The sequence below is a fragment of the Pan troglodytes genome, chromosome 4 (assembly GCF_028858775.2).
Source record: "Pan troglodytes isolate AG18354 chromosome 4, NHGRI_mPanTro3-v2.0_pri, whole genome shotgun sequence".
Taxonomy (NCBI): Eukaryota; Metazoa; Chordata; class Mammalia; order Primates; family Hominidae; genus Pan; species Pan troglodytes.
Window position 1 is genome coordinate 73,627,237 of NC_072402.2, and position 25,043 is coordinate 73,652,279.

The window sequence follows — 25,043 nt, forward strand, 5'->3', positions numbered from 1 at the left end:
TCTCTTTTCCTACCTCATGCCCCTTTTCCCTTTCCCCAGCTTAGAGACTTGACTATCAGCAATTCCCCTCCTCCTTATTGTTTATTTGTCAATCTTGCTTACTCCTAAATAATCATCCCACCACCCACGCACACACACAGGTAAGAGCAAGCAAACAAATAGAACCATAACTTTTAAGAAATTTTACAGTACTCTTCATCACAAAAAAAAGCTGAGACACTGGTTTCTCTATGGGAGAAGAGTTCTCCCTGCTTCTGTTTGCCCTTAGTCTATTAGTTGTTGACTTTGCATTTTGCCTAGTCTCTTCTTAGCTTCTTCTTTCATCTTAGAGAGTAACATGTACCTTTTCAGTTATTTCACCATTGAGATGCTGAAAACACTAACAAAAATAAGATGCTTATGTTTTATCTTTTTAAGGTTTATAAACAAACTAAAAAGAGAGAAAGAGCTTATTTTGGTTTCATGGCATGATAGAAAGAACTTTAGACTTAAAGAAGAAAAACAGGATTTTAGTCCTGGAGCTCATGTTTTTAAGCTTTGTGTCCTTGAGTAAATCATTTATTAAACTTATCTGGACCTTGGATTTCTCATCTTTGATAAAAAGGGAGAGTGTTTTTCAGGGTTTCCTTATGCTATGTCATCCGTAAGTCTAAATGAAATTCTTATTCCATGTGTTAAAGTCCTGTGCAAAACCAGGAAGATGGCTTCACAAATAATCAACTGGTTTGTTTATGCCAAACTATATAAAAAGCACTGGAACAGTAAATTCATAAGACTTTCAGTCCTAGGGTTTTATGGTTCTATCTCTAGGAACAGAAATTCTAATTCCTTGGTCATTTTTTCTATAAGTGATATAGGATAGGCCCAAAAAGGATTCTATGTACAGAAATCAGTAGCATTTTTATATACCAACAATGTTCTAGCAGAGAACCAAATCAAGAACACAATCCCATTTACAATAGCTACAAAGAAAATAAAATACCTAGAAATTCATCTAACCAAGGAAGTCAAAGACCTCTTCAAGGAGAACCACAAAACACTGCTGAAAGAAATCAGAGACCACACAAATAAATGGAAAAAATGTTCTATGCTCATGGATTGGAAGAATTGATATCATTAAAATGGCCATACTGCCTGCCCAAAGCAATTTACAGATTCAATGCTATCACTATCAAAATGCCAATGTCATTTTTCACAGAATTAGAAAAATCTATTCTAAAATTCATCTGGAATCAAAAAAAAGACTGAATAGCCAAAGCAATACTAAGCAGGAAGAACTAAGCCAAAGGCAACTTACTGCCTGACTTTAGACTATACTATAAGGTTACAGTAACCCAAAGAGCATGATACTGGTACAAAAACAGACATATAGACCAGTTGAACAGAATAAAGAACCCAGAAATGAACCTACACTTCTACAACCATCTGATCTTTGACAAAACTGACAAAAATAAGCAATGGAGAAAGGACTCCCTTTTCAATAAGTGATACTGAGATAAATGGCTAGCCATATGCAGAAAAATAAAACTGGACACCTGCCTCTCAGCATATACAAAAATTAACTCAAGTGGGTTAAACATTTAAATATAAGATCTCAAACTATAAAAATCCTAGAAGAAAACCTAGAAACTACCCTTCTCAACATAGGCTTTGGTAAATAATTTATGGATAAGTCCCCAAAAGCAATTGCAACAGTAACAAAAACAGACAAGTGGGACCTAATTAAAGAGCCTCTGCACAGCAAAAGAAATTTCCAACAGAGTAAACAGCCTAAAGAATGGGAGAAAATGTTCAGAAACTATGCATCTGACAAAGGTCTAATATCCAGAATCTACAAGGAGCTTAAATCAACAAGCAAAAAATCTAATTAAAAAATGGGCAAAGAACATGAACGGACACTTCTTAAAAGAAGTTGTACAAGTGGCCAATAAATAAATGAAAAAATGCTCAACATCGCTAATCATCAAAGAAATGCAAATCAAAACCACAATGAGAAACAATCTCACACCAATCAGAATGGCTACTATTAAAATAATCAAAAAACAACAGATGCTGAAAAGGCTGCAGAGAAAAGGGAAAACTTATAAATTGTTGGTGGGAATGTAAGGTAATTCAGCCATGGTGGAAAGTAGCTTGAAGACTCCTCAAAGCACGTAAAACACAACTACCATTCAACCCAGCAATCCCTACTACTGGGTATATACCGAAAGGAAAATAATTCATTCTATCTAAAAGACACATGCACTTGTAGGTTCATTGCAGCTCTATTCACAATAGCAAAGACATGCAATTAACCTAGGTGCCCATCAACAGTGGATTGGATAAAGAAAATATGGTATATATACACCATGGAATACTATGCAGCAACAAAAAAGAATGAAGTCATGTCCTTTGCAGCAACATGGATGGAACTGAAGGTCACTATCCTAAGCGAACTAACACAGGAACAGAAAACCAAATGTCTTATGTTCTCACTTATAAGTAAGAGCTAAACACTGAATACACATGAATGTAAAGATGAGAACAATAGACCCTGGACACCACTAGACACGAGAGGGAGGGAGGAAGGTGTGGGCTCAAGAACCACCTGTTGGTTGAGTGATGAGATCACTGGGACCCCAAGCCTCAGTGTCACACAATATACCCATGTAACAAACCTGCATGTGTACCCTCTAATCTAGAATTAAAGTTGAAATTACTATTTTTTTTTTTTTGAGATGGAGTCTTGCTCTGTCGCCCATCCTGGCATGGAGTGGCATGATCTCGGCTCACTGCAACCTCTGCCTCTCAGGTTCAAGTGATTCTCCTGCCTCAGCCTCCCAAGTAGCTGGGATTACAGGTGCACACCACCATGCCTGGCTGATTTTTGTATTTTTAGTAGAGACAGGGTTTCACCATGTTGGCCATGCTGGTCTCAAACTCCTGAGCTCAAGTGATCCACCTGCCTCAGCCTCCCAAAGTGCTGGGATTACAGGCATGAGCCACCACACCCGACCAAAATTATTTTTTTAAAAAGGGATTCTATCCTTTCAGTGGGTCTGCTTTGTCTGATTCTGTTCCCTTTCTGTGTAGAAAATTGGTGGTTCGTATTATATAAAGAATGCATTAAAGACTGCTCCTTACCATGCTGCCTTGTTTTCCCCAATCTTTTCAATATATTATTTCCTAAAGTTGACTTCTGATTCTCCTCATTATCTTTACCATCCTTCACCCCTGCTTGTCACTTCCTCGTTTGTCCAATTACAAAAGAGGTAATGCCATGGAATCTTAACAAGGCTTTTCCCACCTTACAATCCCCAGGTTCTCTTACTTCAGCAAATGTTTGGCCCACGTATGCTTTGGCTCTTGCAGAAAGGGCAAGTGATAGCCAGAAGGAACTCTCAGACAATGAAATACTAACTGAAAGTGTCAGCTGGTAGTTAACGTGGTATTATTAAGAATTGCAAACAAGTTGTGTTTCAAAACAGAAGAATGGGAGGTGACGATAGTATATACCAGGCAATATTGCACTTCAGTAGTGCAATAACTTCTGAAGTTATTGGTCTTTTCACAGCCTGCCTGTTGTCTCTTTATGTTGAACTTCAAATGAGACATATGTACCCACCATTTATTTTATATCAGTGATTCTCAAACTTCAGTGTGCATTAGAATCACCTAGAGAGCTTATTAAAACACAGATTGCTGGGCCCCAGACCCAGAGTTTCTAATTCAGTAGGTCAGGCATGGGGCCTAAGAACTTGCATTTGTAGCAAGTTCTCAGGTGATGCTGATGCTGCGAGTCCTGATTCCACAACTTAAAAACTACTGTTCTATACTATAATAGAAGAAAATGTAAAAATGCTATCTTCAGAGTTTACTTTTTTTTTTTTTTTTTTTTTTTGGAGACAGAGTCTCTGTTGCCCAGGTTAGAGTACAGTGGCACAATCTCGGCTCACTAGAACCTCTGCCTCCTAGGTTCAAGCAATTCTCCTGCCTCAGCCTCCCGAGTAGCTGGGATTACAGGCTTGTGCTACCACATCCAGCTAATTTTTTTGTATTTTTAGTAGAGACGGGGTTTCACCATGTTGGCCAGGCTGGTTTCAAATGCCTGACCTCATGTCACCCCTGTGCCTCGGCCTCCCAAACTGCTGGGATTACAGGTGTGAGTCACCGTGCCCAGCCTAAAAATTCTTTTAAGCAATTTACTTAAGCAGAAACATGAATGGTAATACAATAATAGGGGAAAGGAGCGTTCTGATCAGAGAGCAGGGAGTACAAATTCCTTAGGTAAGAACAAGCTTGATGGGGTTAAAGAAACAGAAAGACTTGGATGGGCTGGAATAACACAGATGAAGGAGCAATAATGGTTCCAGATGAGGCTGGAGCAGTAGGCACTGACCAAATTCCATAGATCCAGAAGGTCACAGTTTGGAATTTATGATAGGAAGACATTGAAATTGGAGCCATAATGAAGAGGAATGTTATAGTCTGGTTTGCATTTTAGGACCTCTTTTTCCTGTGTAGAGCATCAATTGTAGGCAAATAATAATGACACCAAAAAACTGGTGAGGAGGCTACTGTTAAGAGTCCAGATAAGAGATGATGAAGTTTGCACAAGGGAGGTCAAATGGAGGAGAAAGAAATGGATGAATCTAGAATGCGTTTGAGCTGTAGCATTAATCGGGAATTCTCATGTATTGGATGTAGGGAATAAGAAAAAAGGAGGGAAGTTTACTCAGCTTGGGCCCCCTCCAGGTCTGCTGCTGAGGGGGTCCGGCCCAGGACGGCGACAAAACCATGGTGCAGCTGGCCCAGAGTCCTCAGGTTTGCCAATAGGATTATTCTGCTGCCATCATGTCTTGGTTTGTTGATCCTGCTGGAAAGACAGAAGATCTTTTAAACTGAGTTGATCAAGGGGCTGCAACAGCTCTCAGTAGGAAAGACACCACCACCAGCAACATCATATATAGCAAAAATACTGACTATACTGAACTTCACAGAAGTTCAAATACAGATTTGACATATCAGACTTGACCTGTAGCTACTTATACTTCATCAGCAACTGATAACATTTGAAATCAAAAAGCCACCATTTTAGCTGGCACTGCAAATGTGAAAGTAAGATCTAGGACACCAGTGGAGGCCTCTCATCCTATTGAAAATTCATCTGTTCCTAGGCCTTCATCCCAATTTGTGTGAACAAGAAAGTCAGAACCTGATGATGAGCTGCCCTTTAATTTCCTTAATAGTTCACAGAAGGAGCCTACTGGGAGGGTGGAAATCAAAAAGGAAAAAGGAAAGACACCTGTCTTTCAGAGTTCTTGGACGTCAAGTGTTAGTTCTGTGAACCCCAGTATAACCACCATCAAAACCACTGAAGAAAATTCTTTTGGAAAATGCATCATCAAATGCTGCCTGCACTGAGCACATCCCAACACCTAATGAAGATGGCAAATCACATGAACTATCTAACCTTCGACTGGCCCGGCTAATTTTTGTACTTTCAATAGAGACAGGGTTTCACCATGTTGGCCAGACTGGTCTCGAACTCCTGACCTCAGGTAATCCACCCGCCTCGGCCTCCCAAAGTGCTGGGATTACAGGCGTGAGCCACTGCATCTGGCCCTCCTTGGTCTTTCAACTGGAGCACCTCAAACGGCAGATGAACTCTGCCTCTGGAAGTAGTAGTAACGGGTCTTCGATTAATATGTCTGAAATTGTCAATGGTGAAGGCACTCTTCTGTGAAATGTTCCTGTTCTTTTTAATGGCACAGAAACTAATCTGGCAGGAATGTATGGAAAAATTCACAAAGCTAGTTCAATTGACCGGTTTAGTATTCGTCTGGGAATTTTTCTCCAAAGATACCCCATAGCACGAGTTTTTATGATTATATATATGGCTTTGCTTCACCTCTGGGTCATGATTGTTCTGTTGACTTATACACCAGAAATGCACCACGACTAACATATGGCAAATGAACTGAGCCCAGATGTTGCAATGATTAGTTGTCTTTTTCTAAACTTGGGATCTGCAAGGCCAATTGCCTAAAATTTCTGAGAATGTGCACAAGATTATTTTATCACTACAAGCTTTTAACTTTTTAAGTTATTTTACAAGTATTCTGCTACCTAAATCTTCCTATTTCCTTTAAATGGTAAGAGTTTCTAAAACAGACAATAATTTAACAAGCTCAACTCTGCTTTTTCTGAGTTCAGTGGTCCTAATATACATGTAGAGAAAGATGCTGGTGGTGTTCACCTCTATACAGACCATCTATATGTTAGGTGACATTGATAATGGGTTACAATCAGGGAAACTAATTGTATTTAGTGACAAAAATAAAACATTTCCTATTTTGATTAAAAAAAGAAAAAAGGAGAAATTAATATGAATGATTATTACATATTCATTAATTATGTGTTCATTTCACCAATTGACTATTATGTTTGGACTTTATACACAATTATATGCACAACAGTAAATGTGACTATGGTTTTTAACTTAATTTTTATAATATAGTGACAAGATTTAAGAATTAGACTTAGAAGCTGTAAAACCTGGCATTGTTTGATATTATAGTTAGAATTATTAAGCAAAGTATACAGATTAGATAAATAAGGTGGAGGTATCTTTACATGCAATTGATAACCTAACTGTGGCAATTAGGGCAGTATAGATCAACCCGAGGTCTTTGGACATTCTCAGAAATCCACAAATTTCTTACACAATTTTTTACATTATGTTTTCATTCAGTGAAAGTCTAAAAAAAAGTTAATGGAAGAATAACTTTTTCGTTAATTGTCATTAAAATACACCTTTACTTGTCTCAGGCTAACAAGTGCAGGCCAAACATTGTCATGATGAACTATAGAAACAAAGGTTTTACAGTAATTGAAAGAAGAAATGTAGTGGGAAAACTGAGTTATAATACATGACATGATAATATAGCAATGCTAAACTCAAGAGAAATATTCCTGATTACAGCACTTTAATTAAAAATGGAATATGAATGTGGGCTAAAAGTTTTTGAAAAAAATAGGCTTACTCAGCAGTTAAACACATGCTACCAATTGCAAAGGTTTATTAGCACCGTAAGAAAGTTACACAGAGACACATCTAGTTTGACTAATTTTTTTTCACTAAAATATCCATAATAAGGGAAGAGAATTAACATTTATAAAGTGTCTTTTGTGAGTTTGTGATGGGCACTGTTGTTAAATAATATAATTGTCATAACTTTATTGTGGAGTAGAATTTTTGCCTTTTTACAGAGTAAGCTGATGCCCTGGAAGATTAAGTGATTGTGCTAATGAAATTAAAAAGTGATTACAAACGTCCAGTGACGGAGAGGGTATGAGGAGACAAGACTTCATTGAGGCACATTGCTGAAGCCTCACTGGAGGACAATTGGCAGATCCTACAGGAAAATAAAATATGCAAATCTTTCATCTCAGCAATTCTACTTTTAGATCTCTGTCCTAGAACACTTCCCCCCACCACTGCCCTGCAGTTACACAGAAAAGCACAAGTAGATGCTTAACATTACATTGTTTTTAGTCAAGGGAGAAGACTGAACAAACCTGGACTATCCCTAACACAGAATACTCTGGAACATTTACAAAGAACAAGATAGGCCCAGAATAGGCAGCACAATATTCAGCATGCAGAGCAATTTAGGTTTTTAATCAGATATTCCTGTGCATACATACAAAGGTCAGTAAACACTTAGAAAAAGTTCTGCAAAGATAAACAATGGTAGTTTCTGGGAAAGGGAGGGCAAGGAGGAGTGAGAGGTCATCTGAAACTCTACTTTATCTGTGTTGTAAAGCTTCTTCCAGAAATGAGTCATGTATTATTTGTGTAATAAAAAATACCTTAAAACAAAAACAAAAACAAGGGAGAGAGAGAGAGAGACAGAGAGAGAGAGAGAGAGAACTACCCAAGATCACACCTCTAGTAGAAGCTTGATCCCCGGATCATCTCATTTCAAAACGCTCGCTCTCTCCACTGTGCCCCACTACTTCTTTGTGGCTTTTATATTTTTTTCCTTCTGTGTCTTTTCTTCTTTTAGGTTGGTGCAAAGTTAATTGCAGCTTTTACCAAAAGTAATGGCAAAAACCGCAATTACCTTTGCACCAACTTTATATATCTTTCTCTCCTCTAAAACCTGATTTATCATCTTATGTTTATGTGCTATATTTTGACTCAGGGTCCCTCCTTTCTTTTTTTATTTATATAAATTTAAGGGATAAAGTGCAGGGGTTTTTTTTCATGGATACCGTGTGTAGTAATGAAGTCTGGGCTTTTATTATAACCATCACCAGAATAGTGTACATTGTACCCATTAATTAATTTCCAATTCCTCACTCTTGCCAACCCTCCCACCCTTCCCAGTCTCCAGGGTCTATTATTTCACACTCTATGTCCACGTCTATATTTAATTTAACTCCCACTTACAAGTGAGAACAGGTGCTTTTTGACTTTCTGTTTCTCAATTATTTCATTTAAGATAATGTCCTCTACCTCCATCCATGTTACTGCAGAAGACATAATTTTATTTTTTATGGCTGAGTAGTATTCCACGTATACCACATTTTCTTTATCAGTGTCATCCATTTTATAAGTTTCATCCATTGATGGACACTTAGGTTGATTCTATGACTTTGCTATTGTGAATAGTACTGTGATAAACATACAAGTGCAGGTGTCTTTTTGGTAAAATGATTTCTTTCTTTCTTTCTTTCTTTTTTTTTATGAGACGGAGTTTCACCTTGTTGCCCAGGCTGGAGTACAATGGCACGATCTTGGCTCACCACAACCTCCACCTCCTGGGTTCAAGCTATTCTCCTGCCTCAGCCTCCCGAGTAGCTGGGATTACAGGCACCTGCCACCAGGCCCGGATAATTTTGTATTTTAGGACAGAAGGGGTTTCACCATGTTGGTCAGGCTGGTCTTGAACTCCTGACCTCAGGTGATCTGCCTGCCTCAGCCTCCCAAAGTGCTGGAATTAGAGGCATGAGCCACTGCTCCCAGCCGATTTCTTTTCTTTTGGTTGAATATCCAGTAGTAGGATTGCTGAATCTTACAGTAATTCCATTTTTAGTTGTTTGAGAAATTTCCATACTGTTTTCTCTAGAAGCTGTACTAATTTATATACATTCCCACCAACGGTGTATAAGCATTCCCTTTACTCGACATCCTTGCCCACATCTCTTATTGTTTTATTTTTTAATAATAGCCATCCTGACTGCTGTACGATGATATCTCATTGCGATTTTAATTTGCAGTTCTCTGGTGATTAGTGATGTGGAGCACTTTTTCATATTCTTGTTGGCCACATGTGTGTCTTCTTTTGAAAAATATCTGTTCACGTCCTTTGCCCACTTTTTAATGAGATTATTTTGGGGGTTGTGAGTTGATTGCAGATTCTGGATGTAAGTCCTTTGTTGGATGCACAGCTTGCAAATGTTTTCTCCCAATCTGCAGATTGTCTGCTTATTCAGTTGATTATTTCTTTTACTGACAGAGGCTTTCTAGTTTAGTTAAATCCCATTTGTTTATTTTTGGTTTTGTTGTATTTGCTTTTGAAGTCTTAGCCATGAATTTTTGCCTAGGCTAATGACCATAAGTTTTTCCTAGGTTTTCTTTTAGTATTTTTATAGCTTCAGATCTTACATTTAAATCTTTACTCCATCTTGCATTAATTTCTTGTGTATGGTGAGAGATAGGAGTCCAGTTTCATTCTTATGCATATGGCAGTCAAATTTTCCCAGCACCATTTATTGAATAGAGTGTCATTTCCCCAGTGTACATTTTTGTCAACTTTGTCAAAGATCAGTTGGCTGTGGGTGTGTGGCTTTCTTTCTGGGCTCTCTATTCCATTCCATTGACCTATGTGTCTATTTTTATACCAGTGCCATGCTGTTTTGGTTGCTATAGCCTTGTCGTATAATTTGAAGACAGGTAATGTGATGGCTCCAGCTTTGTTCTTTTTGTTTAGGATTGCTTTGTCTACTCAGGGCTCTTTTTGCTTCCATATGAATTTTACGATTATTTTTTGTAAGCAATGGCAACAATAGTCATTGCCATAGCAAAAGTAGCAAATATTTAACTTAACTGAGTACCTTCTCTTGTCACATGTCTGTATATGTAGTTGTGCTTCTAACAGGTATACTGAGTCATAGTCACTTTATCTCCCTTTGAGTCACGCTAAGAACACTTGCTCTGTCCAGGCACTACAGGGAAGCTCTGCCTTCTTTGTTGGCAATTCTAGTTCTTTCTCCAGTGCATTACAATTCTTTGCCTGGTCTAATGGTCTAATTTGTCCCTTTCAAAACTTCATAGTTTTAGCAAGGAAAAGCTTGCTTCCTGGATGAACCACACTGGTCAGGCAATTTCCTTTATTAAAATTTCTTTGCGAGGCTTTCTCTTTCTTTACTTAAAAAGGGCGTATGTCATAAATTAATGTAGCACAGGCCAGTCATGGTGGCTCACACCTGTAATCCCAGCACTTTGGGAGACTGAAGCAGGTAGTTCACGTGAGGTCAGGAGTTCGAGACCAGCCTGGTGAAATCCTGTCTCTACTAAAAATACAGAATTAGCCAGGTGTGGTGGTGGTTACCTATAATCCCAGCTACTCAGGAGGCTGAGGCAGAAGAATCGCTTGAACCTGGGAAGTGGATGTTGCAGTCAGCTGAGATCACATCACTGCACTCCAACCTGGGCGACAGAGCAAAACTCCGTCTCAACAACAACGACAAAAAAAGAACGTAGCCCAAAAATGTGCTGTGTTGGGTGTGCAGAGTTTTTTGTTTGATTGATTTCTTTTGTTTTAATAGTTGCCAACATTCAAAAAGTAGAGGATTTTATAGAAAAATCTAGTCTTTTTCTTCACATATTTACAGTGGGCTGGAGCCCCACAGTGGCCACCCATTGAGACAGGGCATTAGTTTCCTGTTCACCATGGTCACGTGCTCCCAGCTCAGTGCACACAGGCATGCTCCTGCCTGGCACCCACAGACAGCTGAATTTGGAGCACATGCTTTATTTCTCCTCTGTTTGCCCCTCTCTCTCCCTGAGGATGTGCTATTGCCTCTGCACATCAAGGTTTATTCCTTCTCTGCTTATAGATGTTATATTACTGGCTTATATTGATTTTATCCTAAAAGTGTTCTCAAAGGATTTCTACTGTTGATTTAGCCAAAACATTCACTGTTCCCTCAAAAATGGAAAGAGTTCATCTGAGGATGTTTCTAAAACTTGATTTCTAGTGCTTTCTTTGCTCCTATAGAAGTTATTAGTACACTTTTAAAGTAACTTTTCATATTTGAAGAATACAGATTCAGTTATTGCCTTATGCCCAAATATGTTGTATCTTAGAGGAGGGAAGAGGCACCCTGTAATCTATGAGCATCTGACAAAGAACTTTTCTTATATGCTGACTTTTTTCCTTTTTAAAGTCACACTTAACTTTCCAAAAAAAGATCCAAAAGTCAGCAATATCCTGTCTAATTACCGCCTAATTTGAATTTCATATTATTTTATGACTGGAAAATGAATAAACTCATTTATAAAAACAATTTACCTTTCATGATTACATATAATTGAATAACCAACAAAGTTATTGGGGAGGTGAATTTTTAACAGTTGAAAAAATTATTCAGAGACATTGAATGTTAAAGTTAGATCTGAGTTGGAAGAGTTTATGACAGTGATCAAAGCCTTTCTGTACTTATTTTCCTCTCATTGATCATTAGATTTGTTTTGATCTCTACCTCTTCACCTCCATTCTAATTTCAGTTTTGATTATCTATGTAAACATTGATGTTTCAGTATTACTTTTCTTTCCACTTTGTTGGACTATTCTAAGCTGCCTAACATTTTCTTGGCAGTTTGCATTCAAAGCAAAAGATTTCATACTAATATAATTACAGTGCTTTGTTTTCAACTAAATTGGTTTTCAAAATTTCCCATCCACAATGGTTTACAAATCCTTTGAAGATAAGAGCAGATGGCTTTGAATTAGGGCAAGGAAAAATTCCGTAAAACTAGATTTTCTAAGTCTGTGACCCAGACGTTTCAAGTCCTTAGACTTGAAGGCTGATGAGGATTGAAAATTTTTAATGATACTTTTACCTAGATAACAATATCTACTAATATGTTTGTATTGTATATGAAACTCTGTATTATATCAAATACCAATCATAAAAGAGAATGTTCATTTTTCCAGCTATTTAATTAAATAGGATGCTGTACTTCTAATATTCTTTATAAAGAAGACATACTCACACAAATAAAATGTCTTATAAACATATGAAAGAATGCTCAGTCTCACTTATAAATATGAAAATCCAATTGATATAGCATTTATGTTTTACCTATCAGGATTATTAAGACCAAAAATGTGTGATAATATACATGCCAGTGAAGTTATGGTAAAACAGGTATTCTCCCACTTGTTTAAAAAAAAAAAAATCACTAAACAGCATTACTTACCAAAACTTTTTTTTTTTGAGATGGCGTCTCTGTTGCCCAGGCTGGAGTGCAGTGGCACCATCTCGGCTCACTGCAACCTCCGCCTCCCTTGTTCAAGCGATTCTCCTACCTCAGCCTCCCGAGTAGCTGGGACTACAGACAAGCGCCACCACGCCTGGCTAATTTTTGTATTTTTAGTAGAGACGGGGTTTCACCATGTTGGCCAGGATGGTCTGGATCTCTTGACCTCGTGATCTGCCCACCTCGGCCTCCCAAAGTGCTGGGATTACAGGTGTGAGCCACAGCACCCAGCCTACCAAAATATTTTAATGCTCAGTTCTTTTGACCTGCCGATTTCACTTTCTAGGAATTTATCCTACAGGTACATTTATACTTGCAGTCAAAGACATACATACAAGAAAAATTTTATAATTGTAATTGTCTAAAATAGCATAAAATAAGCAACAATCTAGAGTTCCTCAGAAGGTTGAATATGGAGTTACCTAGCAATTCTACTCTTGGTATTTACCCAGGAGAAATGAAAACATAGGTCCACACGAAGACATACATTAACATTCATAGCAGCATTCTGTATAACAGGCAGAAGGTAGAAACAACTTAAATGTTCATCAACTGATGAATGGATAAATAAATGTGACATATGATGAAATATGATTCAGCCATAAGATAGTAGTATTAATATCTGCTACAATATAATTGAACTGCAAAAACAACTAAGTGAAAGAAACTAGTCACAAACAACCACATATGGTATGATTCTGTTGATATGAAATATCTGGAATAAGCCAATCTGTAAGAAACCAAAAATAGATTATTGGCTGCCTATGGCAGCAAGGTTTGGGGATAGGGATGGGGAGTGACTTCCAGTAAGTACAGGGGTTTATTTTTGAGGTGATGTGTATATTCTAAAATTAGATTATAGTACTGGTTGCACAACTGTAAATATAATAATACCATGGAGTTGTATATTTTAAACCAGTTTATTTATATGACTTATACTTCAGTGGTTATTTTTATAACCTAAGTGACCAGAAATAATGAGACTGGTCACATAAAATAAGGTAAATCCATGCAATGGAGAACTCCACTGTCATTTAAAAAAAAAAAAAAAAACCAGATTGCTCTTTTTGTGCCAATATACAACATCTTTTTAAAATTAAGTTAAGAAAGCAAAGTACAGAATAATGTATACACCATGGTTCCATTTCTGTAAAAAAATACATAGAATATATTTCTTGAAATATACCTAAGAAACTAGTAACAACTGTTGTCTTTGAGGCTTGTAACTAGACTATGGGGGTCTAGAACAGGGGTTTTTCTTTTCAGCATTCCCTCCTATATTTTCTTAAATGTTTTACTGTGCAGATATTTATTTTACAGTTTGCTTTTTTAAATTATTTTTGTTTTCTAAGGGGAAAAAGACAAAAGAAAAAGAAAATCAATCAGTGAAACATTAAATGTGTGATACATGCAGTGTCATAGGGCATACACAGGTGTTGACAGTGGAGACCCACCTCAGAAGCTCACTGTTTAGCTAGGAAGAAAATGAATAAATAAATGAGAAAGTAATTTATGGTAATTTTAAATAAAATAAAAATGGTGTGAGAAAACACATACCAGTGCTCTGCGTACAAACAGAGAGCTCTCTGAGCTAGGTGTTAACACCAGGGAATCACAGGACAGCCACACCACACTTCAAAAGGGCAGGCAGTTTTTTTAAATCTTGCTTTTAACAGAATGGTCAGATGTGTGGCAATTAGCATGTCATTTCGAGCACAGGTGGCAGTTTAGAAAACTTCTAATAAAAGTTACTGAAGTATGATGATCCCAATCTCTCTGCACAGATGGAAATAAACATGTCCTATTGATTTTTAAAGCGCCTATCCCATACAGAACACAACCATCTTAGTTCCTAGAGTAATTCATAAGTAGCACTGAATACCTACTGTGTGCTTGGCAGATAGACATATTTTGAATTCTTATAGCAACCCTGCAAGTTAAGAGTCAGTAGTCCCATTTTAATAGGCAGAGAATCTAAAATCCAGAGAAGCAAAATAAATTACCCAGTGCCTTACAGCTAATACTGGGTGGGATTAGTAGTCAAACCCTGGCCTCAATAACTTCAGCACAAACATTCTTTCTGCCAGTCTTTCAAATTCTCATGTTGAAAATTGTTTCTGGTGTGTTTTGGAGTGAAGAATCTGAAAGTAGTATTTGGTTGTTTTGGTGCCTACTGGGGTAGATCTAGGGATTTAAACTTCTTCATTCTTAGACTATTCTAAGATTCTCGAACAAATCTAGGATTAGACATGACTAATTTGAGGAAAAAGTGGTTTCTGTTTGTTTATTGTTTTCTTTGCAATTGAGGGGAGTAGACTGTAGTGTATGAATGGGACAGCCAGATCATTTAGTAGCTAAGAAGAACAGGACCATTTATTAAGAACTACCATACCATGTGTCAGATGCTTCTGCAGAGTGCGTGTATGTGACCATTTCGCAGATGAGAAAATGAAGACTTGGAGATGTCAAGCAACTTAACCAAGTCTTCATACTGAGTAATAAAAACTGGAAGGTTGATATAAAAGTGGTTGAATCTGAATTTAAACCTAAGCCTTTCATTCTTTACTTCTCCATGAGGCCATCCAAACACATTTAAGATATAGAAGTAGCAAATGTAGGGGTTTTTTCCAAGAAGTTTGGCCATGAACAAGAGGAACAAAATCAGCTGGTATCTAGGGTGGGGGAAGAGGTTAAAAAAGGATACTGTTGTTCTTCTATAGAGTTGAAGATATCAGACCATGTTTAAGATGGAAAGTGCATTGAAAAGATGAAACGCACAGTTCAGAGCACATGGTAAGTGCTTAGTGAATGTTTCTTGCTTGATGCAATGAAGGAGTTAATAATAAAGGGAGTGGGCTGTACGAGGAAGCAGGCACTGATGGGAACTAAAATGCCATTGTTAGTATGTGCAAGGAGGAATGCCATCTTTCCAGAGAATCTGGAGCAATAGAAAAACGGGAGAGCAAGATATCAGGAGATTTTCAGTTAGAATGCAGGGCAAGTGGAGATAGTCAGATGGGGCATTCTCCATGTTCTTAGTAAAATAAGAGGTAAGGTCATCTGTGGTACGTGAGGAAGGCAAGGGTAGGGTCTGGGAATGAAGGGGATTACAAACAACCTTTATGGTAAATGTGGTAAGATCTCAGTGAGACTCAGTCCTGAGAAATTCTGTGTTTAGTTTAGGTGCAAATGACTGTATGTGGCCATGCAACCATAAGAGATTCCATTAAGTGTCCACTCAAATAGTTTTACAAACTACTTAGTGCAGAGTTCACCAATATAGACTCTGGCAGCGCCATGTAGTTGCTAGAGCTTTTCTTCTTGTTTGAATGGGAAATGCTATGTACCTATACTGGCCCAGAGAAAATAAAAGTCTATATGCCGAGTTGCCAGCCCACGGCTAAAATCTGAGACAAATGCTTAATAATTCTCAAACAAATAGATGATGAAATTAAATAATTTCCAAATTTCTTAAGTTAAAGTAACTTAGAAATGATTTTATATGTGGCATCCCTCAGCCTTGTGTGACCATCTTTTATGTTTATGCAATGCTTCAGACTTTTTAAGATGCTTTCACATGTATTAGCTTATTTCATCCTTAAACCCTTTGAGGTAGTTAGGGCTCGATTACTCCCATCTGACAGATGGAGAAACTAAATCACATGGAGATTAAGTGATTTGCCAAAGACAAATAGCTCTTTGGTGATAGAGCTGGAGATAAAATCAAAGTTTTCTAATGCCTGGTCTAAGACACCCCAAGAAAACCAGAATTAGAAATGCCAAGTCTAGGGTCAGGGTTTTGTGGCAATTGGGAGCAGCAATATGGTATAACGTCTTTGGTGTTGTTAAGGAATCCATGGATTTAAAAAGGAAATTGAGAACCAGATCTCCACATGTTCCTTATGCCCCTCTGGACATGAAGACTTTAGGTACCTTCTTAGTCAAAAGTCACAAACATTAGAATCTACAAGGTAGATATCCTAAGTCTTCATAGATCTTTGTTACCAGAATGTTGTAAAAGTATCCAGAACCAGCATTTTTGACCAACAGAAATACATAAAATGCAAAGTTTGTGAAGTAATACAATTTCCATTTCCCATGAGTATACCACCACTCGTTGGGTCCTCTCTATTCATTTCCACCTCTTCTGTCCCTGCTCCATCTTCCATTGCCCTCAAATCCACTTTTCTGTTTATAGAGTTTTAGATCCTGACAAAATCTCACCATTTTGGGTAGCCTGCATTTCAGTGAACCTGGAACCATTCTTCAAGGCAGGGCCAGATAACCACTGAGCACCCACTGACTCATGGAAAGTCTCTCCTGGTCATTTCCTCGTGATAAAATGGCCCCGGTGCTCCGCCCATTTCAGCAGGCCTGAGCAGGGGAACGTGACTTGTGCAAGATCTCTTCCAAACTTCCAAAATTAAAAAGGATGAAAAGTTTGAGTCAGAGGTTATTAACTGCCTAGATTTTTAAGAATTGTTTTTGCGTTCTAGAAGATATTGCAATTTCACTCCCTGTTATTTGCAATTCTCCCCATTTTTCTGTGACTGGTATAAACTGTTCCCTAATATAAATATAACCAATTTTCCTTATTTTTTTTTTGTCATTAGTCACTCAAGCTCCCACTTGACTTATTAGCAAGATGCCTATTATGTCCTTCTTGAAGCCTTGATCTCCTGTTAAAATGCTCAGAGCACAGTTCCTCAGTCTGTCTCAGGACAACAGTGGGCAGTAGGTTGCAAATTCATCTGATTAGCTCATTGCTGCTGAACCATCCTGCACTGTCCAGAAGACCAGCTCTGCCCACTACTACAGGGATCCATATCCCTGCACAATCCTGTCTTTCTTTGAGGAAAACATTCCACGTGGTCTTTTCAGTTCCAGTACTTTCAAATCACAGATATCCAGGCATTCCCCCCTGAGCTTTGGGAGATGAGATCCATAAGCAGATCAGAGTTTTAGGTGTTAGCTCTCAAATTGCACATCCCCAATTTGTAATGCCAACTGAGGTCTAAACTTTTTGCTCTTTCCCCTTATTTTGTATCTTCTAAGTTCTTTTATGCTATTTCAAAATTCCCCGATTTCAGTTCTTGAGAGCTTTTTTTTCCAGCCAGCTAGTATCAGTCATTCATCTTTAAGAGCCTATTTCCTACTAGCTTGAATGTTTACATCCCTGCTTTCTGGTTTCCAAAATCAAATTCTAAGGCATCTGAATTTAGCATCCAGAACACCCCGATATGTGAGCCTTACAGTCTCTAGAGCCAGGTCTTTCCTGCATTAAACTGAAAACACTCATAAAATCACACTAAGAGGAAAAATACAAATCAAAAAAGCTGAACTTATGCCCAGATTGTAGGACAGTTTGCTAATGTCTATTTTAGCTTACTAATAATTTTCATTTAATTACCTTGAGAAGCATTAGAGCATAGCAGAAAGTGCATAGACATCATAAAAAAAAAATGACTAGAGTTCAAATTCTGGCCAAGTTTGAAACCCACCGCTACGGCTTACTAATTCTCTGAACTTGGGTAGTTTTCTTAACTATCAAATGGAAGCTAGATAATAACATATACCCCCATAGGGCTGTTATACAGAATAAATAAGATTACATATGTAGAATGCCTAGTATGGTGCTTGCCAAAAATTGCATGATTAATTAACATTATTTAATATCATTATTCCCAGATATTTTTATCTTTATTGTTTCTATTTCTTTGCTCATTTTACTATAGTTCAATATTCATCCCCTTTCTTTCCATCAGAATAAAAACATATTTTTGCTTTTGAGGATGTTAATATTTCTAATTATATTTTAGTACACTTTATAAAGTCCAGATTGAGATTTTAGAGTCAATCATTAGACTCTAATGTCAATCGTTAGACATTAAAGTAAGTCTAACTGGTTTTTTCCTCCAGAAAAACTAAGATGCTTTTCCTTAGAATTATTTTGTATACATGCAAATGTATTCCTAGCAGTATTTGAAAGTGACCACCCGTTTTGCAAAGCAAAGTGTTTCACTGCCACATAGTAGTGTAACATAGGAAGACTTCAGTATATGTTCTCCCAAGCTTGATGAGGAAGAGTATGTTCAATTAGTTTAGTGCCTCATTATGTCTTTCAAATTATCTTTGACAATTGTCCAAAACTAATTTTTCTTAAAAATTTAACCAGTCCCTTTCCATCTCTTGCCCTGCTTCCCTCTGGTTTTGCTGCACTCTCAGGCGAGCCCTACTCTGGCAGTGGCAAGACTGCTGCTGGCAACTCAAGGAGGACCCCCTTCTAGTTCCAAGTCCGGTAAAAGAGGAAGCACACCCCTTCCTGGGTTTCTCAAGTTAGTATAACCACAGAAAGGAGAATAGATGTCGAGTAAGCAGAACCACAGGGGGCCCATTAGAGTCTCATAAGCCTGTGTAAAGGCAGAAAGCCTGGGTTTGGGAAAGTCAGTTTTCAGTGTTTCCAATTCAAAGGACTCACCATTCCCTACACCATTTCTATAACTTCTCACTTGTTGGCCTTAAGTCACTCTCCCAGGGTAATGCCTCCTGCTTGTCAAAATCTTTTCCATGAAAGGATAAGTCACAGATGGCTAATAAATATTTTTCTCTCTATTTGGACGGTTTATTAACATCTACTCACAGAGGCGTATTCTCTTTGGGTACAGCTTTTAAATCATTTATGAATCTACTGAACCATATTATTTATGAATTAAAATAACTGGATGCCATTTTCATCTGTCACATTCACTAGACTTTTTAATGTTTATTCTATGATAAAAGAGGCATGTCAGATTGGTAAGTAATAGCTTATCAGACAAATGGTGCAGAACGTTTGCTAAATGATTTAGGAGCAACAACAACAATCACCATAAAATTAAATCTCTATCTCACACCAAACTCCAAAATAAATTACTAATAGTTTTAAAGTGTTAAATGTAAAAAACAAAAAACAACAACAACAAAAAAAACTAAGCCACAGCGAAGTAGGAGAAAATATACTGTTTATAATTATCTGTTCTCAAATTAGGGAAGGCCTTCCTAAAGACAATGTAGTGACAGAAATTATACACCAAAGGATTGATTGAATAGATTAGAGGAAAAGTCTGATATATCCAAAAATTTTTATTTTAGTTAGGACAAAAACGAACCGGATTCAACATTTCTAACATAAATATCTTGAGTTGGAATTTTTTATTCATGAGATTTATAGGGGAACTAATTCTGTCTACCTCCATCCCCAAAAAATAGCTGCAAAAGAAGAACTATTCTCGTGGGAACTGTACCTGGCCTAGAGGGTCTCGAGTCTGCAGTGCAGGGCCGAGCAGATTTTAAGACTCCAGGAAGAAGGGAAACACTAGGGTGAGGTCAGAGAATGAAGAGAGAGGGCAATATGGTCAGCAATTACCCTAAGTGAAGAGCTTTGGCAAGAGGGAGAAATATCTAGAAGAAATTAGGAATGTGTTTGTGTCATATGCTGTGTAAAACCTTGGCATTACCCTTCTAAGGAAATTTACAGTGAAGTGCCGTATTTTTTTTGAAGTTTGTAAAGAGAGGTTTTCTTCGTCGTGTTATATTTTTAATGTATGGACAGGCAAAAGCAGGATCCAAAGCAGCCTAATTACATTCAGTTGGTCCAGTTAAGAAACAAAAAGATTAATATCCTTAATAAAAATATTTTAGAAACGAAGAAAAGGAAAATACTAATTTTGAAATAGGCAAAGTATTTGAATAAATAATACAATTAAAAGGAGGCCGGGCGCGGTGGCTCACGCTTGTAATCCCAGCACTTTCAGAGGACAAGGCGGGTGGATTACAAGGTCAAGAGTTCAAGACCAGCCTGGTCAACACAGTGAAACCCTGTCTCTACTAAAAATACAAAAATTAGATGGGCACAGCGGCGGGCATGGTGAAATCCCATCTCTACTAAAAATACAAAGAGAAACCCCGTCTCCAATAAAAATATAAAAATTAGCTGGGCATGGTGGCAGGCACCTATAATCCCAGCTACTCAGGAGGCTGAGGCAGAAGAATCACTTGAACCTGGGAGGCAGAGGTTGCAGTGAGCCGAGATCGCACCGCTGCACTCCAGCCTGGGCGACAGAGCTAGACTCCCTCTCACAAGGAAAAAAAAAAAAAGGAAAATGGTTAGAAACATGAAAAAATGACCTCATTTGTACTCAAAGGCAGGTAAAATTAAAACAAAATGTTTGTCAAGATATTATCCTCTTTTCCTCTCAGAAAATCACCCCAAAATGAGAAAGAAATTAAAATTCCATATTTAGGAAAACAAGGCAACCTGCGTAATTCCAAAGCCCAATATATGAAACCAGAAAGTCGATGGAGGATTGAGTGAGAGGAAGAGGATCAAAACAAAGAGGAAAGATATAGAAACAACTGATTCTAGTCACTATTTAGCAGATAGAACCTAGGAATTTTTTAGGTACCAGCAACGCTATGCTGATAAATGTTTAACAACCAGGAAAAACACTGTGTGTATGTGTGTTATGCGTATATACATATATGTAATACATCTTATTGATGTAAAGGATGAATAAGGCCGGGCATAGTGGCTCACACCTGTAATCCCAACATTTGGGGAGGTCACGGCAGGAGGATTGCTTGCGCCCAGGAGTTCAAAACCAGCCTGGGAGACATATCAAGACTTCATCTCTACAAAAAGTACAACATTTTTTTAAAAATTTAGATGGACATTGTGGTGCACGCGTGTAGTCCCAGCTACTCAGGAGGCTGAGGCAGGAAGATCCCGAAAGCCCAGGAGTCTGAGCTTACAGTGAACCATGATGGAGCCACTGCACCCCAGCCTGGGTAGCAGAGCGAGACCCTGTCTCACAAAAGATATATAGCACACAACGTAGTAATAATAATAAAATAAACATACTCTTTATTGAAAATTCCATATAGCCAGTTGTTAATTTTTGCCAAATTATTTTATCTGTAGCCAACTATGTTTGCAATTAACAATCTTCTTTTTGAAGATTTGTCTTAATTCATGGTATTGTTTGCTTTGCTTCTTAGGTACTAGCAAAGGCCAGACGTCTTACTCAACAACTTCCCTGCCACCACCTCCACCATCCCATCCGGCCAGCCAACCACCATTGCCAGCATCTCACCCATCACAACCACCAGTCCCAAGCCTACCTCCCAGAAACATTAAACCTCCGTTTGACCTAAAGTAAGCAAAAGATTATCTTGCGATTTCTTTCCTAGTCTCTTGCCGTAGATTTTCAAACTGTGCTTAGTCAAATGCTGAGAGTTCCATGGGAAACTTCTGGGTCTACAAAAGTGGGCAGCTGGCAGGGAGAAGAACTGGCTGAGCTGGCCAAGCTGGCAGTGCAAATACCCCTAGAATTGCTCAGTTCTGAGCCATTCTTATTTATCTGTTTTATGTTGGGTTTCCCCTTAAGCCTTTATAGAAGAAAATTTCCACTGTTTTTTAAAAAGTTCTGAAGCTTTCTTGAGAACCACCAACTCCTCCACTATCAACATCTCCAACTCCTCCACTATCATGATCACCACCACTCCATCACCATATTTTTACTGACTGCTTAAGATGTGCTAGGACTTTTACATATATCATCTCTATAACCTTATTGATTAGATAGTATCATCATTATTTCACAGATGAGGAAATGGAACTTTAGCTCTGCAAAGAAGCCAAGTAACTTCTCCAAGATCACAAAATAGTTTAGAATAAAAATTTCAACCAGTGTAGTCTGAATCCAAAGTAAGTGTGCTTTAAACTACTATGCTAAATAGCCTCCTTTAATTAAACAATAATACAGATTTTCTCTCATCCATCAGAATTTTTGGCTGGGCGTTAACATCTAGGAAACTTTTATTCAAGCCTGCTCTTGCTTGAATTTTCTTAGATGATATTTTTCAGAAATGTCAGCACTGTAGGGGGTGCTATGCATGGGCTCTTTATCCAGGATTTAATAGAATAGTTGGTAAAGGAAAAAGCAAGTGGCAGGTTGGAATAAAATGGAATGTCATTTTAAGAAGAATATTCAGACAATGGCAAGCATAAATCCTTAAGACAAAATGGACTAGATATTCCCTTTCTTCTTGTAGAAAATTGCTTAACATGATTCTCCTTTATCACAAATAAGTAATATCTCAACATATTTAGTACAATTTGATTTTCCTTCACTTAAATTCCCCTACCAGATTGGTGCTCCTTACAACAAAATACTTAATATCCATAATCCATGTAATGGAAACTGTTAATAACAATATTGGATTGACAGATTCCCTGACATGCTTGATGACTACAATTTAGGGAAAGGATAGAAAACATATTCGTCATGGAAAAACACCATCATTTTTTAACTTTAATATGCTTTCTTGGGGGTTTAAGGATAGTAAGTAGAAGGTGCTAGAGCAGCTTCCTGGCTATTATCTTACATATGACCTGCGTTGTGCATTTATATTAAAGGGCTGCACACCCTTCAAGGCATTTGAATTTATGGATGTCAATTTAAAGCCTCTAATCCTCCATGATATCCAGCTACTTTGTTTTTTCAAAAGGGAAAATATGTATAGTGAAAGACTTTCAAGCTCCCATCAGAAAGCTCAAGTAAATTCCACAACGAAGAAATCTCTGGGTTAGAAAATTTTCCCCAAGAAGGGGAAGCTAGAAATACATAGAGGAAATGAAACCAAAATGGGCCTTGATGTTCGGGCTCAAAAGTTTATATTTCACATGAAGGGGCAATGTATGGGGTAGTCTGTAAGAAGAATTGTGAAAGATATAGGTGTTTCTGTGCTTCTCACAGCACCAGTCCTCAAAACACATACATGAGTATTTCCCAAACATTCCCTCTGCCAACCTGCAAACGTTCCTCCCTTTTCTAATCAAAGACCACTCTCAAGTCAAGATCTAATAGATTTCCTTTACAGTCATGCAACAAGTATTTTTTGAGCCACTACATTGTGCTTTTGTAATAGGAGTTCAGGAAATATTAGTAAACAAACAAAGACCCCTGCAAAGCAGGGACCAAGAAACTAAAGAAATGAAAATAATAAACAGGGCTGGGCATGGTGGCTCACACCTGTAATCCCAACACTTCGAAAGACAGAGGTGGGAGGATCGCTTGAGCTCAGGAGTTTGAGACCAGCCTGGGCAATATAGCGAGACCCTGTCTCTACTAAGCATTTGAAAATTAGCTGGGCATGATGGTGCATGCCTGTAGACCCAGATACTCAGGAGGCTGAGGCAGGAGAATTGCTTCAGCCCAGGAAGTCGAGGCTGCAGTGAGCCATAATTGTGCCACTGCACTCCAGCCTGGGTGACAGAGCAAGACCCTATCTCAAAAATAAATAAATAATAAACAGGTAAAGAATATGGTATTAGCACTTGATACTTCCTAACATATTTCCTAAAGGGAAAACGGAGCAGAGGTAAGTGGTGGAGGTGGAGTGTGAGGGTGGCATTGGGGACAGCATGTTGCTGCTTGAGAGAAGTATATATTTATACTTTTGCACCAACCTAATAGAAAATGATACTTGAGCAAAGATTCAAAGGAAGTAAGGGAGTTAGACATGAAGGAAGACTGTTCTAGGCACAGAGCGCAGGTAGAGAGAGCAAGGGAAGGAATGGTAGGGAAAGAGTCAGCTTATGTAGGGCCTTGTAAGCCATGATAGAGATTGCAGCGCTTATCTTGAGTGAAATGGGAACCACTCAAAGAGCTACAGCAGAGCAGTGACATTTTCTGACTTGTGCTTTATAAAAATCACCTTAATGGCTATGCTGAGAAGAGACAGTAGGTAGACAATTGTCAAAGCAGGGAAATCTGTTAGATATGACAGAAATGCAGGCAAGGTATGCAGTAGCACTGACCATGATGGGAACAGTGGAGGTGGTGAGAAGTGTCCATATGTTGGGTGTATTTTGAAGAGAGAGACAAAAGAATTTGGATTTAGTGTATGAAGGAAAATGGGAATCTAGAATGGGTGGTTCCAGTGCTTTTGGCCCAAGCAACTGTAAGTATCATGCTTCCATCAGCCCAAGCACCACCATGAGGAGGCTGAAGATGTCAAAGGATGAAGATGTTAAAATCACAACAGATCTAAAGATCTCAAGAGTTTCTATTTGCACGTCTAAAATTGGGCAACACTTTGTTCCATAAAATAAAGTAAGTGTTCCAAAGATTGAAGCAGAGGAGGTTGGCTTTATAAACAAAAAGAACTAAAGAAAGCAGAAACAAAAACCAAAAAGTGGATTGGTCATTTCAAAGTTACTTTCCTTGTAAGGCAGGTACAGGGAGATAGAACAATAGAAAGATAATGGGTTGGTTAACATCAGGTTACTTCAGGTCAGTCTTTCCTGTAAAGATTAAAACAGAGCTTCATTATTATGACAGAAAGCGAAAACTGGCCTCTTCAGGCAGCTAGGCCATTCTCTCTCTCTCCTGATTTCCCAAAAGGCCAGATAACAACTCAGTTTCAGTTTGGTGAGTGTGGGTGACTCCATTTTGATTTTTAATCT

The 25,043-nt window shown here is 38.1% G+C and overlaps 1 protein-coding gene across 7 annotated transcripts in view; it reads left to right on the forward strand.

The window, feature by feature from the left end:
* FYB1 (FYN binding protein 1) overlaps positions 1-25,043 on the forward strand; it is a 163,998-nt gene that overhangs the window by 93,900 nt on the left and 45,055 nt on the right. For all 7 annotated transcript variants that reach the window (XM_016953373.4, XM_016953375.4, XM_016953377.4 and 4 more), the window contains one exon: positions 21,572-21,728. In XM_016953373.4, coding sequence (XP_016808862.4) covers positions 21,572-21,728 — 157 coding nt within the window. The remainder of the gene's footprint in view (positions 1-21,571; positions 21,729-25,043) is intronic.